Source organism: Euleptes europaea, chromosome 4 (assembly GCF_029931775.1).
Source record: "Euleptes europaea isolate rEulEur1 chromosome 4, rEulEur1.hap1, whole genome shotgun sequence".
NCBI lineage: Eukaryota > Metazoa > Chordata > Lepidosauria > Squamata > Sphaerodactylidae > Euleptes > Euleptes europaea.
In genome coordinates this window covers 55,488,306-55,504,249 of record NC_079315.1, presented here as the reverse complement: position 1 = coordinate 55,504,249, position 15,944 = coordinate 55,488,306, and the positions used below count along the sequence as shown (strand labels likewise).

Here is a 15,944-nt window from a genome sequence, read left to right as displayed (position 1 = left end):
TACTCTATCCTCCTGAGAGAAGCCCTAGCTCTGGAAGTCTCAAAACTGGAGACAGAGGGCAAATCCAGGCAGGAAGCAGGAAGTTTTTCTCGTTCCTGCCTGCCTTAGCACTGGAAAGGAATCACCCAGCTGTCTCCAAGATGCCCTTCTTACCTCAGAGGAGAAGGAACCTTCACGGTAAGTAATCAAGGTCCCATTCTGTGGCCACAAGGCAGCACATGGATAAATGCATGAGTTTGTTGATTTCAATAGGCATAACGTCACCCAACTCAACGTTAGTTGTAGCCTGCATGTTTTGCACAATTACAGGTATTTAGATGTGGCCAGTTATATTTTGAAACATGAAATTGACTTGATGTGTATGCTTTACAGTGCAATAATAAACAACAGGGGAAACAAAAATAGTTTCCAACAGCATTTGCTTCTGAAAACACCATTTACTGCATGATCATTTTGTTATTATTCTGCCTTAGGATTTTTAGATTTCTTGGTAAACATTGACATACTTCTGAAGAGTAGACTGGTTAATTTGTTGTATTTTATGGTACCTTACGTAGTAAGTAGTTTATTATTATGGCATGATACTTCACAGGCAGGAGCCTTTTTAAAAAATATATTCTTTTTCTAGATGCTGGAGAAAATTATATGAGAAACAGTAGAAATCTCAGTACATGCAATTTATGGACTAGGTTGTAGGCAGAAGGCTTTTGCCTTCTTATCTTATGTTTTGATGGCATGAAACAGAGCAGAAGATAGAAAAGAAACTTTATACTGGTTGGATTTGCTTGTTGTAGTGAGTTGTGGCATTTTATTTGAAATACTGCTTTGGGCAATCATGCCCCCTTCAGGTCTACTGAAGAATGAAGAGTAACAGACACTTCTAGCTATACCGCTGTAGGTTAAAACAGTGCTGTTTAAGCCTCTGTTATAAGAACTAGAAACTTTCCTCCAGGTCTGCTGGCAATCCTAGACTGTAGAAACCAATGGATTCTAGGATCTAGAGGAAATAGAAGTTCATTTAGTAAAAGGGAGGCCAATTAAAGGCATTAAGTATGGGAAATGAACAGGCATGTTACTGTATAGTAAACAGAATTTCTAATGTGAATCTCCTGTCCTTTCCTTTTTGCAGGATAAGAGGATTTTATTAGCTCATAATGAAGTGATTTGCATTCTTTGAGAAACACAGATTGACCATGCTATTTTCTAGTTATGTACACAAAAGTGTCAACATTCAACAGGAATCCAGTTGCACTTTGAAGACTAATACAAAATTTATTCCATTGTAAGTTTTCAAGAGGCAGAGCTCACTTTATCAGGTGCATAAAGTGTATATCTATTAGACAGATATAGTTATATTTAAAGCGACAAACAACAGAAAGGCAAGACCGGGAAGACATTACAGCAGCAGGAAATTTTAACCATTATGTTGGAATGCAGTTTGTTAAGTCTGCCACTGGACTCCTGTTTAGTTTTACCACAAAAGACTGATGTGGCTACTCCCCTGGAATGACAAAAGTGAGAGTTTCTCTTCCAAGTACAGAAGTGTGAAAAGATTCCTTGTGATCTGTTGATTCAGATCTGTTTTGATACTACTTCTACAAATGAAAGAAAAAATGTGTATAAAACTGTTCAAGTTAAAAGAACTGTCTGAAAATGAAATTTAATTTTTCATATTTCTAGTGTAAGATTTCCCAAAGGAAGAGCTTTGTTGGAGTCCTGAGTATTTCCTAGGTATGCCTACAAGTGCTAAGGTACAATGCGCATTATGCTGCACAGCCATAGTTTCATATACATTTCAGAAAATGGTGAAAGGAAACGTTTTAGTTGAAGTTGCCTCAGTCATATCTCTAGTGAGGAGGCAAATAAATTTTCTAAGTAAATAAATATTGCAGATGATCCAAAGATAGATCAAACCATCTTCAGAGAAGCACCAAGAAGGGAGAGAGAATGGAAACACAAAACACAAGATCACAGTCTGTAACAGTGCAATCCTAACCAGAGTTACACCCTTCTAACTTGACTGAAGTCAATGCTGCTTTACATACTAGTATTATTCATTAAAGTTAAATGTTTTATGTTTGAGACAACGTCACTGCATACTGGATTAAAATCACTTCATCCTGCAGGTTTGGTTTTGGAAGAGGCTGTTACTAATGCAGCGCAAGAAATTGCTAGCTTGGCACATTATTTGTATTTGTTATTCCCCTATTTTTTATAGCGTTTTCTCCCCAGATATCGTGTACATATTGTAGGATACTGCATTAAGAAGTATAAAGTGTCTTGGGAACACACACTTGCAAGATATTGTATTTACTGATTGATTTGATTTATTACCTGCTTATCCATGCACTATGCCTGAAGCAGTTTACAATAAAACCAACAAAATACAGTAAATAAAACAACAAAACAGGTGAAACACAGCAGCACAAATGATGAAATATAAAACATCAGTTAAATGTCAGATAAAAAAGCAAAATAATTGCAACAGCATAAAAGGAATCACAGTGAGGACTGCCTTTATTCTACATTAATTCTATATACACAGCACACACACACACCTCACTGTTCCATCCATGGAACATTCTTCATGGAACTTTCCATGGAGAATACTCACCATTTGGAAGCAGCCCTGGTTACAGAGTTTGTTGTAAGGGCAGAAAGAACAGGGAAGGCTTCAAGGAGGAATTCCATGGCAGAGCAGGTGACCTGTAGTCACAGAAAGAACTCCGGTTCCCAAGAAAGCAAAATTTCACCCATAGTATGTGTTCTTGATTGGACAATATGTGCTATGTGATGTAATAAATATTCTTAACCCTAGTATGATTGTGTGTGTATAAGGTGCCATCAAGTTGCAGCTGACTTATGATGACCCTGTAGGGTTTTCAAAGCAAGAGACATTCAGAGGTGGTTTGCCATCACCTGCCTTTGAGTGGGCTGAGAGGAGTTCTGAGAAAACTGAGACTGGCCCAAGGTCACCCAGCAGGCTTCATGTGGAAGAGTGGGGAATTGAACCCAGTTCTTCAGAGTAGAGTTCGCCGCTCTTAACCACTACACCATGCTGGCTTTAGTATGATGTACAATTACCCATTTAATGTAAACAAATTCTGATGTAAATCATAAATGTAACTGTGACAGCCTATCTGGGTTGGGGTCCTACCCAGGGGCCTGGGATCAGAGAGCATGGAAAGGGCCATATGTAGATATCTTGGAGGATCAAAAGGAGCGGGTGATGCCTGTGGTGGTGAACCCAGAGGCCAGCTGGCTAATTGGAGTGGGTGTGCAACTGCCTGCACCCAATGTGCTGGCTGAGACACAACCAGAAGCCTGCTCGTGAAGAGCAGCAGTGAGACATGGCCAGGGAGGCATGGCAAAGGGCTTATTGGAGAAGGCTTGGAGTAAAGAGAAGGCAGTATTGGAGGAACAAGGAAGAGGATTTATGGCCTTCCTAGAGGCACCTGGTTGGCCACTGTGTGAACAGACTGCTAGACTTGATGGACCTTGGTCTGATCCAGCATGGCCTTTCTTATGTTCTTATGATGGAACCAAAGGAAGATATAAAAGATGGGGGTAGGGAGCAGTGAAAGTATGCGAGAAGGAAGTAGTAATAAGAAAAAGGAGCCTGTTGCCAGGAGGAGGAGGAAAGGGAGAAAGGGAGAGCAAGCAGCAGGTGGGAAGAGAGGGAGAAAGAAAGGCCAGAGGAGGAATAGTCATGGGAGCCACTAGGCAGCTCTGGTAAAGTTAGCCCCAGGACTGCCAAGCTGTAAGCTCTGACAATAAACTTGAATTGTGCAATGGGACATTCACAATTGTTTCTATTATGGGGGAGGAATGTCCCCTCCCCTCAGAGCACCACGCACAAATTTTAAATACAGCGGTTGGTAAAGACTTCAAATATCTTGCTTACAAATGGGCTTTGTATTGGACTTATACTTATACCTTAAGGAAGTTGGAACTTGGCCCTCTTCCACCTGTGCTTGTTCTTAGGTTTTCTTTGTCAGTATTCAACAAAAACTTCAAATCATGTTTATGCAAACTTTTCTATGTTCAAGGCAGCCATAAGTTTGGGTTTGGTTTTTAGTCTTTTGGCTTCAGATTTCCTGTTAACTAAGAAAAAAATCCATTATCAAAAATATTGTGGTATATAGCATACCATCAAATCAACATGCTTTTTAGTCTTGTCTTTGTTACTTACTAAAAAACATAGTGCCTATTATTCTAATGCCCCACTGCCTTAAGGCATCTTGTATTGTATTGTAGTGTACCTGTTTTTTGAAGGCAGTGGAGCAAATGCCTAGGATGTAGCTGAATGCACATAGTGATGACTCATTTCACCTCACTGATGAGACTTGTTCTTATTAATTTGAACAAATGAACATTACGGTGGTCCTGACTCTTGCTCTCTTTATATGGTGTAGTAAAAACATGTCAAGATTTTATGGAAATGTGACCTTCATAGTCACAACTATTCTCTGAGCCTGACTGTGCAAATTGAATCTCCAACAAGGCGATGACAGCAGAATCAGGACAGTTTTAGAAGTCTGTGATTAATTATGTCATGTAACCTTTTCATGAATGGTTGTCCACCTTAGTTAATAGCAAAGCCATGTTATATTAAGTGAACTGGGCCATTATATGTGATGAGTGAATCTTTAGTTGAAATCCTTCCAGGTTTTTATGTTATCACAAGACTTTTAAGAAACCTGACAAATTCATGACAGATTGACAAGGAAAAAAAAGTATAACCAGATGATGGCAAGAAAGTGTCTTTGGATTATTATTTTTTAATAAAAGAAAAGCAGGATGTATCAACAAAACAGAAATCAGGTGGCATTTTGAAGAGTAACAAAGTTTATTCCTGCATAAGCTTTCATAGACTTCTTCAGATGCATATGACATGGATAATTATTTTACAGAGAGTGTAAATCAATAGGTATATATCAAACAAAGAGTTGCAAATCAAGAGACAGTAAAACATACCAGTAAAACTTGGTGTTTCCTGTTTTTGAAAAGTGATTAAAAAAACCACAGGATAGTCAGTTTCAGACTGGACAGCCTGAACATAAAAACCTTGCTTTGACAGAACATGGGGAAAAAAAATTATAGTTTGTAACTAGCTTGCTTTATGAAAAGTCAAGTCTTCCATTTCTTTTGGAGTAGTTTTGGAATACCATTTCAGGGCACCATAATTTTAGCTTATTGAAACACTGATACACTGATTTAGCATGATGATGCATTGAACATAAAGAATACTGACCAGAACTGTGTGCTGTTTGAACACCCTATGCCCAGAGCTGTCACTCCTCTGTATTCTAGTTACCCAGTTTTTATTCCAGTTCCTCTTCTTTGCAACTTCTACATTTGTTTTTAAATATATGCGTGAGCCTAGCAGCTGTCCTAGATTCCAAGCACTGCCTGTCAGCAAAGACTGTACAGAATTTCCCTTTGTATACTAATATGACACACTTCAGACTCTAAGCTCAGCTGCTGACTCCTCAGTGGAGCCATAAGGAAGTGCCAATATTAACTCTAGCTTTTGGAGTGAATTCCTTACTCCTCCCCATGCCCAGGGGAAATCTTATTGCTTATGGATTGAATGCAGGTTATCTGCAATATCTGGCTTACCAATAACCTGTGCTGACAAGTATGCAACTTTCCTCTCCATAGATAGATTTCTAGTGACTAAGGACATTTCTCATGGCTGATGGCAACAGCATCTGCATTATGGCAACTCCTTGGACCAGATGTCTCCCCATGTGGTTTGTATCAGCTTCCCATACAAGGTAGCCTTCACCATAAGTATTGCTTCAACATCAGTTGCCAAGCAGATCTGATGGTGCTTGTGGCAAGCTGGCGCACAGGAGATGAACTGGCATTAACTACCTCAATGTAAGCAGTGGCGTACACTGCAGTAACTAAAGTTATGTCCTCTTAACCCCTGCAAGTGAAAATAAATCCTGCCCTGCCACTCCTAAATATTTCTTCACTGCTTTAAAAGGATAGTGTCATGTTTTGCAGCTGTTTGTGCCTTCAGGGCTTTAAAACAGGTTTTAGATGTAACTTACTGAGCCATCTTAAGGAACCTGCATCATCTTGTCATTCTGCCCATTGAAGAACACTCTTGTGCTGTATTAGGGTTGCCAGCCCCCCCCCCCCGGTGGGAGATGGGGGAGTAGGGTTGCCACATCTGGGATGGAAAACTCCTGAAGATTTAGGGATGGAGCCTGGGGAGAACAGGTTCATCAGTTGGGTATAATCCAGAGTTCACCCTCCAAAGCATCCATTTTATCCAGGGGAACTGATCTCTATAGTCTGGAGATGAGGTGTAATTCTGGTGGATCCACAGGTCCCACCTGGAGGTTGGTCTCTATTCTTTATACAGTACAGTGGAGTTCATAGAAGTTGAGACAGATTCCATGGCATCAACTAAATGAGTGATTGAACTGGCTTGAGTTCTTTCCCCACCACAATAGGACATGTTCTCTCTCACAAGTAAGCATCTGATGCTAAACACCCATGGCAATTCACACATTATAGAGTTTACGGGTTGGATCTGGGGTCCTCACTATGTGTAACGGTCAGATTGTTAGTTTCTTGGATTTTCCTAATGGGCCAAATAGCACCCACAGGACCATTTCAGATTGGGAAAAAGGGGAAGGATGATACTCCTTCTCCATATGTGCCATTGCCCTGATCTGAATTGAGCATTGTGTGCATCAGAATTGGCTCCCAGACTCCTTAATGGCTCTGTATGCTCCTTATTGTGTGAAGCAGCCTCTAGCTCATAAAACTGTGGTATTAGAAAAATATTTAGTCCTTTAGATTTTTTTTTTTTTAGCATGGCAAGATTGCGGTGGTCAAATCTAAAACTTCAGTTTTCTAATTCTGTTACTCATTAAACTGTGTTGGAAAGTCTGTTCTCTTTTGAATTGGATTTTGAGCTCTTTTAGAGACCTAGTTTAATGCTGTTTGCACAAAATTTGCTTTTTTTCTGTTCTTCATTAAGGTATACTACTTTGCACAGAGGTAGGTTTATTTCCCCCCCAAAGCAGCTAATATCCAAACTTCAGAAAAGACTGCTTCCTCTAATAACTTTAAATTTGTTTATTTATTATTGTCATTTTCCCTTTTATCTCACTTGTTATCTGAACTTTTGATGTTATATTGGAAGTAACTAATTATTACAGTGTTCTTCGCTTTAAACATTTTAATTGTTCTACAGCCCAAACTGATAGTTATTGTATTCTGATTTACTTGAATTGCTAGTTTGTTTCCAAGTTTTGGACATATTATTGTTTTAAAACAGTGGGTTGGATCTGAAGAGTCACGAGCTGAGCTCTGGGAACAGAACAGGGTTTTCCTCTCTCCTTTGTAATGCAGCCTCCTCCCGTAAAATGCTCCAGGGGGTCTGTGAGTGATTTCTACTTATGAAAAGAGGTCTCTAGATCATAGTATAATTGTGTAGCACCAATTTCAAAAATCTGTCATTATACCACCTATTAAAATAAAATCTGTGATGTGCTGGGCAATGAAATTCAGGAAGGTTAAAAAACTGATGTCTATAATGTATCTTTGGAGGCTTGATCAGGTTCCAAAACTGAGGGTGTCTTTATTTCAGACTTGAAGCCTCCCAAAGGAGGAAAAAAATGTGATAATCTTTGCCAGGGAAAGGAATATCAGTGATTATGTTCTTTAGGATGCTCCATGTTTGAGTGGCCTTCAAGCTCCCTGAAGCAGCCTCTCCCATAGAAAGTCCTTAAGAAATAGAGCATAGTGTGTTGGTTTGGAGATTAGACTGGGACTTGGGAGACATGGAATCAAATCCGTCAGGGTTACTGCAAGGTTAAAGTGGAGGAGTGGAGATCCTTGAAGAAAATGGAGAATATGGCTGCTTTGGAGGCTGGACTCTATGGCATTATACCCTGCTGAGGTCACTTCCCTCTCCAAACCTTGCCTCCCAAGTCTCTACCCCCAAATCTACAGGAATTTCCCAATCTGGAGCTGACGACCTAAGGAGAGAAGGAAGCAGGAAAAGGGGAGAGGCTATGAGGGCTTTCAGCAAAGGGAAAGAGAAAATAGTGGGAGAGGACAAAGTGAGATGCCCCCTCACAAGTCCTTGAGGGTTCCTTATCATGCAAGTTGGCCTGGCCCAATGGCAAGCATAGGATTGCCAGGTCTCTCTTCACCACCGGCGGCAGGTTTTTGGGGCAGAGCCTGAGGAAGGCAGGGTTTGGAGAGGGGAGGGACTTCAATGCCATAGAGTCTAATTGCCAAAGCGGCCATTTTCTCCAGGTGAACTGATCACTATTGGCTGGAGATCAGTTGTAATAGCAGGAGATCTCCAGGTAATACCTGGAGGTTGGCAACCCTAGGCAAGCACCACTTAGTTGGGCTATAGTTTTCCTAGGGTGCTGCTGGGGAGGGAGAGGGAAAGCTAAATACAGAGGGGCAGATGAATTTAGATTAACTGTTGGGCAAGAAGGAGAGGAGGAGGCAGGAAATGGGAGATACTATAGGGGCTTTCAGGAAAGGGAAAGAGGAAATAGTGGAGGAGGGGGAAGTGAGATTCTTCCTGCAAGTACTTGCAGGTTCCCACCTGTAATTTTTCTTAGGTTCCAAGTGCAATATATGCTCATTTTAGGGTTGCCAACCTCTAGGTAATAGCAGGAGATCTCCTGCTATTACAACTGATCTCCAGCTGATAGAGATCAGTTCACCTGGAAAACATGGCCGCTTTGGCAATTGGACTCTATGGCATCAAAGGGCCTCCCCTTCCCAAACCCTGCCCTCCTCAGGCTCCACCCCAAAAACCTCCCACTGATGGCGAAGAGGGACCTGGCAACCCTAACTAATTTCCTTGTTCTTCATACAAAACAAATATAAAATATAGTATTTTAAAAAGAAAATGCTATTTTATGCTCATCATTTGATTAGACCCTGAGCCTCTATATTAAAACCTAGCTTTACCACAGCCCTCTCAACGTGCAGTCCTATGAACACTATCATGGGATAAACTCCATTGAATACATCTGACTAAGGTTCAGTCTGCTTAGAATTGCACTCTAATTCATCCTTTTGCTAGCTATGTACAGAATTTATTTATTTATTTAAAACATTTCTATGACACCTTTCTACTCAGTTAGGGCCCCCAATGCAACAAATATTAAAACATTTTAAACTTTTAAACAGCATTTGAAATAATTTGTATATAAAATATTTAAATAATTCAGTAAAAACATAGAGAGACAGACACAACACAACACTGGAGGAAAGCCAATACATAATTATTATGTATTAATTACAGGGTACAATCCAGAATCATTAGTGTGAGTGCTGTTCAGGAGAACATACAAAAGCCCCTTCTGTGTCCTCCCTCACCCCCGGATTGCAAATGAACTCAGATTTAGCAGTCTTGCATTGTAATTTCCCCTTGAAGTTTCTTTTTTTTTTTGAGGACTTCCTGTAGTTTTTGAGTGTTATAGTTTTTAATTAGAAGAAATTAAATTCTAAGAAATTAGGAGGAGATTGAGACTGGGAAGGGCAGCCATGAAGGAGCTAGAAAAGATTTTGAAGTGTAAGGATGTGACTCTGGCCACCAAGACTAGATTAATTCATGCCATCATATTCCCTATTACTATGTATGGGTGTGAAAGCTGGACAATGAAGAAAGCTGATAGGAAGAAAATAGATTCCTTTGAAATGTGGTGTTGGAGGAGAGTGTTACGGATTCCGTGGACTGCCAAAAAAACAAATCAGTGGGTTATAGATCAAATCAAGCCTGAACTGACCCTAGAAGCTAAAATGACTAAACTGAGGCTGTCGTATTTTGGTCACGTCATGAGACGACAAGAGTCACTGGAAAAGACCATCATGATAGGAAAAGTTGAGGGCAGCAGGAAAAGAGGAAGACCCAACAAGAGATGGATTGACTCAATAAAGGAAGCCACAGCCTTCAATTTGCAAGATCTGAGCAAGGCTGTCAAAGATAGGACATTTTGGAGGACTTTCATTCATAGGGTCGCCATGAGTCGGAAGCGACTTGATGGCACTTAACACACACAGTTTTTAATGTTGGATTTATGTCCATTTATTTATTCTTTAGTGTAGGGACTGACCTGTTTCCACTGCTGACCTAAGAACCTGAGTTCATTCTCAAGTTCAGAACAATGGATCCTCCAGGGCTGAATAGGGAGATAAGATTCTCATCTCACTAAGGATGCTAACTTTCTGCCCCCAAGGATTTCCCCTTTGCTCTATTCAAGCTGATTGCAATATGCACTGTACCTTTACATCCTTTACAAGCATTCTTTAAAACACCTTCCTTCCTTCTGACTGGGATATAAAGACTCAGATATCTCCATTCCTACTCGTGTCTGATGAAGGGAGCTTTGACCCTCGAAAGCTTATGCCCTGAAAGTCTTGTTGGTCTGTCTCTAAGGTGCTACTAGACTTGAATCTAACTGTTCTACTGCAGACCAACACGGCTACCCTCTAAAACTAACTGGAAGGCAATGTGTATCTTCCATTTCAGCAACATCATTCTTCTCTAGTTTCTCAATATGCATGTTTCTTTTTTCCTTATCTCCAAATCAACACACAATTTGAAAACCAGATTGCTTCAAGCTATCTGAAATGTAGCAATTTGAATTGTGGCAACAGGATATGTTACCATATGGTAGCTTTAAAAATATATATGTTGTATGGCTGTTCGGTTTGGAAAAACTCATTTGCGATCATGTGATAAGAACACTGTTGTTACGGGCTCACACTTGTGACAGTAACAGTACTGAACTTTAACATGAACCTTCAGGCTACAGATGACTTCCATCTCCATGCTGTAGACTTTTGGAGCTGCCCATAAAAAAAATCCGGAAGCTTTGGGTGGTATAGAATCTAATTACTTGCTGTTGGTGAGAGCCCAAAAGTGGGAACATATTACTGCCATCTTGAAATAGCTTCATTGGTTTCCATTTACTTGAGTCCTGTATATATATATAGAGAGAGAGAGAGGGAGGGAGAGGGAGGCAGCAACTACTAAAATATCCTTGCTTGATCTCAAAGCAGGAAGGAATGCATTTTAATCTGGGCCATTCCTTTGAATGAATTTGAGAAGTGGATGATGGAAAACGAGCACTCTAGTTTATTTCTTATTAAGTGTTAACTACACCAAAAGAAGGATATTTGATAACCCCTGATTAACTGCACAGCTCACTGCAGTCTCGAGAGTATGTCGAAAGCATCCAAACTTAATCCAAAAGGATTAGGCACTTGGACAGAGTAGCGGGCAAATCATATGAAACGTCTCCTATTTCCTTCTGTGATGACTATCACTGGTTAAGACTATTCATATTTCTTAACATACCATTTTTCTTTGTGTTATTTTTTTAGGGGTCAGAGTCCAGCTGTTGCTGAGTTTAATTTATTACTGAAAGCACATTCTTTAGAAACGTATGGTGTTGATCCCCACCCTTGCAAGGTAAAGAGTGTATTTTAAGATACACAAATTGTATGTTCTGTACTTAAGGCTGGATCCAGTTCCTCTCCCATGTGTGTTATAAGGGATTCAGTCTTCCTTTGAGTTCACTGCTCTGTGTGTAGTAAGACTGCAAACAGAGGAGAGGATGTCAGCAGTAGGAAACATCCATATGCTGAGAAGCAGCACGTGCAGGAAGAGGTGGGAAGCTCATACCATGGGCTTCATCATTATTTTAATAAATAAAGACCCATGCCCATAGTACATTAAACATGCTCTTTTGAATGATGTAATAATCAAATGTTTTATATTTTGTAGATCCTGTCAAGTTCAATGCCTGACAACTAATTAGCATCTTCTTTAATGTTATGCTTTATTATGACTATGTTGCCTTGAAGCAGATAGAAAGGCAGGATATACATCTAATATACATCTTCAATGTAAAAAATTATGATGCTGTCCGCTCCTAGGCATCTCCTATTTTAAATATGTCTCTAGACATCAGTGTGCCATCAATCGTAAATTGGCATTTTTAAATCTGACGCAGCTTGACACTATTGATTGCAATGGTAAATGCTAGAATGCTAGTATAAGTGGTTTGTTGATGTTAAAATAACTGAATAGGGCTGTATGGAATATTCTGTATGTCTGTAAATTGTTTGATAGTGTTCCAAATTTCAGTCCAAGGGCCATCCATATGTTATAAAGCAAACACAGTGTTGTCAACCCCATGATCCCTTCCCATTGCTAATTTGGGGACTAGGGGGACACTTGCAGGGAACAATCAGTGAAGGAAGGTGCTCTCCCATGCACTGATGATTTCCTGCAATCTCCTCCTCCACAGTCATTTTAAACATTTCTTTCCCAGATGGGCTCTGAAACCAGAAGTGACCCTGGCTGGGAGAAAAATGGACTTGGGATACATGAATACTTATATGGTAGGCATTTTTATTCATGGCCTGTATCCCATTCAAAGAGGCCAAAGTAGCAATATTTGGCTTTCAATTAGAAGTCAGAATCACTAGATCAGCACTTTGGGTCAATATTAGGCACACACATGCAGCAACTCAGGTAGCACCTACAGCTTCATGGGAATGCATTATGGAAAACCTGCTCTAAAGTTTAGACCAAAAGTGACTTGAATTGCGGGTCAATATGGAAAATACCAGGAAGGTGTTTACAAGCAGGCTTCCAGAGCATGTCATGGATGACCAGTTGGGTCTGACCAGAAACATTAGGGCTACCTAACATTTAAGGGGTGGGAACAATCAGTTCATAATTCCAGCCCTGTTAAGGTACGCAGCCTCTTCAGCACGCACTGGCAAATTCACTGGATGCTGGTATAAGTGGATGGAAATACACATTGTTAAACATAGAACTTTTCTGTATGGTTGGTTGTACCCCACCCAATGTTTCTAATTTATTTTGTTCTGTTTTTTCCATTCAAGGATTCAACAGGGACCACAACATTTTTAGGATTCACATCTGCAGGTTTTGTAGTTTTCCAGGGAAATAAAAGGATACATTTGCTAAAATGGTGAGCCGACATCCTGAGAACTGTTTGTCATGTTCAAATATAACTTAATTTCTTCCCTTCCAGAAACAGTTTGATTCATTTCACTGTCTTTTCTTTTGAATCAAAATGATGCAGATTTATTTGAGTCACTATTGTTTCTGACACATGAAAATTTAAAAAATGCGGACATAAATTTTAGTGAAGTTGGGTATGGGGCTCAGAAACTGAGTACTAGGGAAACAGCTTGTGCTAACACAAGAAGAACCATGCTGGCACTTGAACTTCTATGGGTGCCATACATCCAGTTTTGCAAACACTGATTTCTCATTCACTTTCCTTTTAGTGCTTCTTTGAGGTTCCCAAAGCACTTGCTATAACAATTGTAGCAATGTTAATGAAAAGCTATAGTCCTGTTATGCCTTGGTGTGAAAATCCATAAAGGAGGGGATATAGCAAATTATTAAGTTAATTGCATGTCTTTCCCCCCTGCATTATGTGGTTTTGATAATGTGACTATATTCCAGCTTCAGTTGGTTATCCAGCTACAGCCCTTCTTGGGCAGAAAAGATCTGACCACTGTAGTGTATGCCCTGGTTACATCTCCATTACATTACTGCAATGCGTTCTGTGCGGGGCTGCCCTTGCTAAGTGTTCACAAACTTCAACTGGTGCAGAATGCTGCAGCAAGCTCCAGTTTTGGTCCATCTGCACTGGTTCCCAATCTGTTTCAGGGCACAATGCAAGGTGCTGGTGCAGATCTTTAAAGTCCTATGTGTAGGGTTGCCAGGTCCCTCTTCGCAACTGGTGGGAGGTTTTTGAGGCGGAGCCAAAGGAGGGCAGGGTTTGAGATGGGGAGGGACTTCAATGTTCCTATCCATAGGCTTGCAATCTATTTTTAAAAATATTGAAAGCACAGAATTTAAAATATATTGAATTATACTGTCCGCTTACTAATATGGGTTTTAATAAGTTACGTTCTTGTTTTTTTCTATTGCAAAATAATTCATTCTACATCAACTTGCCAAAGGTTTATGAATTTGGATACATTTTCATGACATTACCAAATAACCTTTTAAAACTGTTCTGTTTTTCTCATTCAAAATCATTTTTTACAGGTCTGATGTCTATAAATTAAAATTTGAAGGGAAGACATTCTATGTGATTGGAACTCAGAAGGAGGTTGGATATTTTATATCTCATGTATTTAAAAACTTTTCAGCTTTAAATGTGGGCCTTTCTAACTGAAAGTGTGCATATTTGCTCTTTTTCTCACAAAACTGCTGCATTGCATGAAGGTAGGGCTGTTGACATATGCTCTGAAATAAAAGTAGCTTTATAGAAAGCAGCCCTGTTTCACACAGAAAAGAATGCAGTCTAATTATATATTTTTATTATTTTATTTATATTTTAAATATTGTTTAAATGTGTGAGTTCAACATGGCAACAAATAGTCCCTGAACATTTTGACATAATACATCTACCTAAAAAGGCCAAAATTGTTATGATTTGGTTGAGTCAAAGTATTCCTATTTGGACTGAAATGGTAACTCTTCAAACATTCAAACTGCTTGACTTATACAGGGTTGTATCCAAGAGGTCAGGAAGCCATCACCACCACCCCATACTGTTGCTCTGAGCAGGAAGAAGGAAAACCTAGAAAAAGTAGAAGGCAGTTAGGCAATGGATATTTACTTGGTGGGGGGAGGAAGAAACATTGAGAAAGGTATGAATAACATTAATAATGGGCATAGAAGGAACCTCAGAATTTGCCTTGGGAAGAGAACTAATGGTTTACATAGTCCAGCCTTCCACATGATGTCGGCATTTGTTTACCCCTAAAAGTCAAATAATGGCTCCCTGGGGCTGCTCCAGGTCCGGGAAATGGCAGTGGGAGGAGGTTTAAATGCCCCTCCTATACTCCATGGCCCCAAGCAAGTTAGGCCCCCATGCACATGATTTTCAAACCCTCCCAAATTCTGGGAACAATGTTGATGAAACCCAGCATCTCCCCAAGATCTCATCCAATCCAAGAGGGGACTACTCACAACCTGAGAACTATGACCTGAGGCCCAGCTAAGCCTTAAGTAAAAAAAAAACTTCTTTGTGTTTAATTTCCTCCAAACTCTTAGAAAAAGGCTATGTTGTCATTCCATACCTCTACACCAGCAGCCTGCAAGCATCTTTGGAAGTGTGGAGTGGAAAACCAGGCTTTTTACAAGTAAGTAAAAATGTATATGTTATGTATAATCAAATCTATATACCCACCCCTGCTGGCTCTGGACTGCTCTTATTTGCTGTTGAAACAGGAGAAAACGGGGAGGGGGGGACATTGCAGATGTGGCGACATCATTTCTGTTCACCCAATGCTTTAGGAATTTCCCAATCTCTATGGTCTTTACCAAAGATACTGGGGAAATTTCTAGTGCAGGTGGTGATCATAACATCAGATGATCATCTGGAATTGACATCACTGCCTCATTGATGCTCTCCTTCCCCATGCTCCGCTCCCCAAAAGCTCTTGCAGGTTGCCAGCACAGGGCTAGTAACTCTAACATAAATCATATATCCAGTGTGTTGATGAGCAGCAAACATCAAGAACATGAGATTTTTTACACATTACAAAGACAAGATGCACCTTGATATCTTATGCAGATTAGCTTAGTGAAGACTCTGTCACAATATGAGATTCACAGTTTGGTGGCTTTTGAAGTGGAAAAGAAAGAAGGTTCCTTTTAATAGAAATTAAAATATTTAATCCAGTAATAGATATTTTCAGTATAGCCACCATGCAGAAAGGTTGTTTTTTAAAAAAGGATAATATTCGCACAGTGCAACCCTGTGCCATTTCCCCAACCTCAAATGCTGTCTCCCAATTGCTTTTGTCCTGACCTGCAAGTGTGACATACAAAAGCTAAATAAAAATGAAGCATCAGTAAAGTTATTAAACATCGCATAATA

The 15,944-nt window shown here is 39.9% G+C and overlaps 1 protein-coding gene across 1 annotated transcript in view; it reads left to right on the top strand.

Moving 5' to 3' along the window:
* FRMD3 (FERM domain containing 3) overlaps positions 1–15,944 on the top strand; it is a 151,637-nt gene that overhangs the window by 114,041 nt on the left and 21,652 nt on the right. Inside the window, exons 7-10 of the mRNA XM_056848723.1 lie at positions 11,386–11,473; positions 12,919–13,007; positions 14,102–14,165; positions 15,116–15,204. Of these exons, the coding sequence (XP_056704701.1) occupies positions 11,386–11,473; positions 12,919–13,007; positions 14,102–14,165; positions 15,116–15,204 (330 nt within the window). The remainder of the gene's footprint in view (positions 1–11,385; positions 11,474–12,918; positions 13,008–14,101; positions 14,166–15,115; positions 15,205–15,944) is intronic.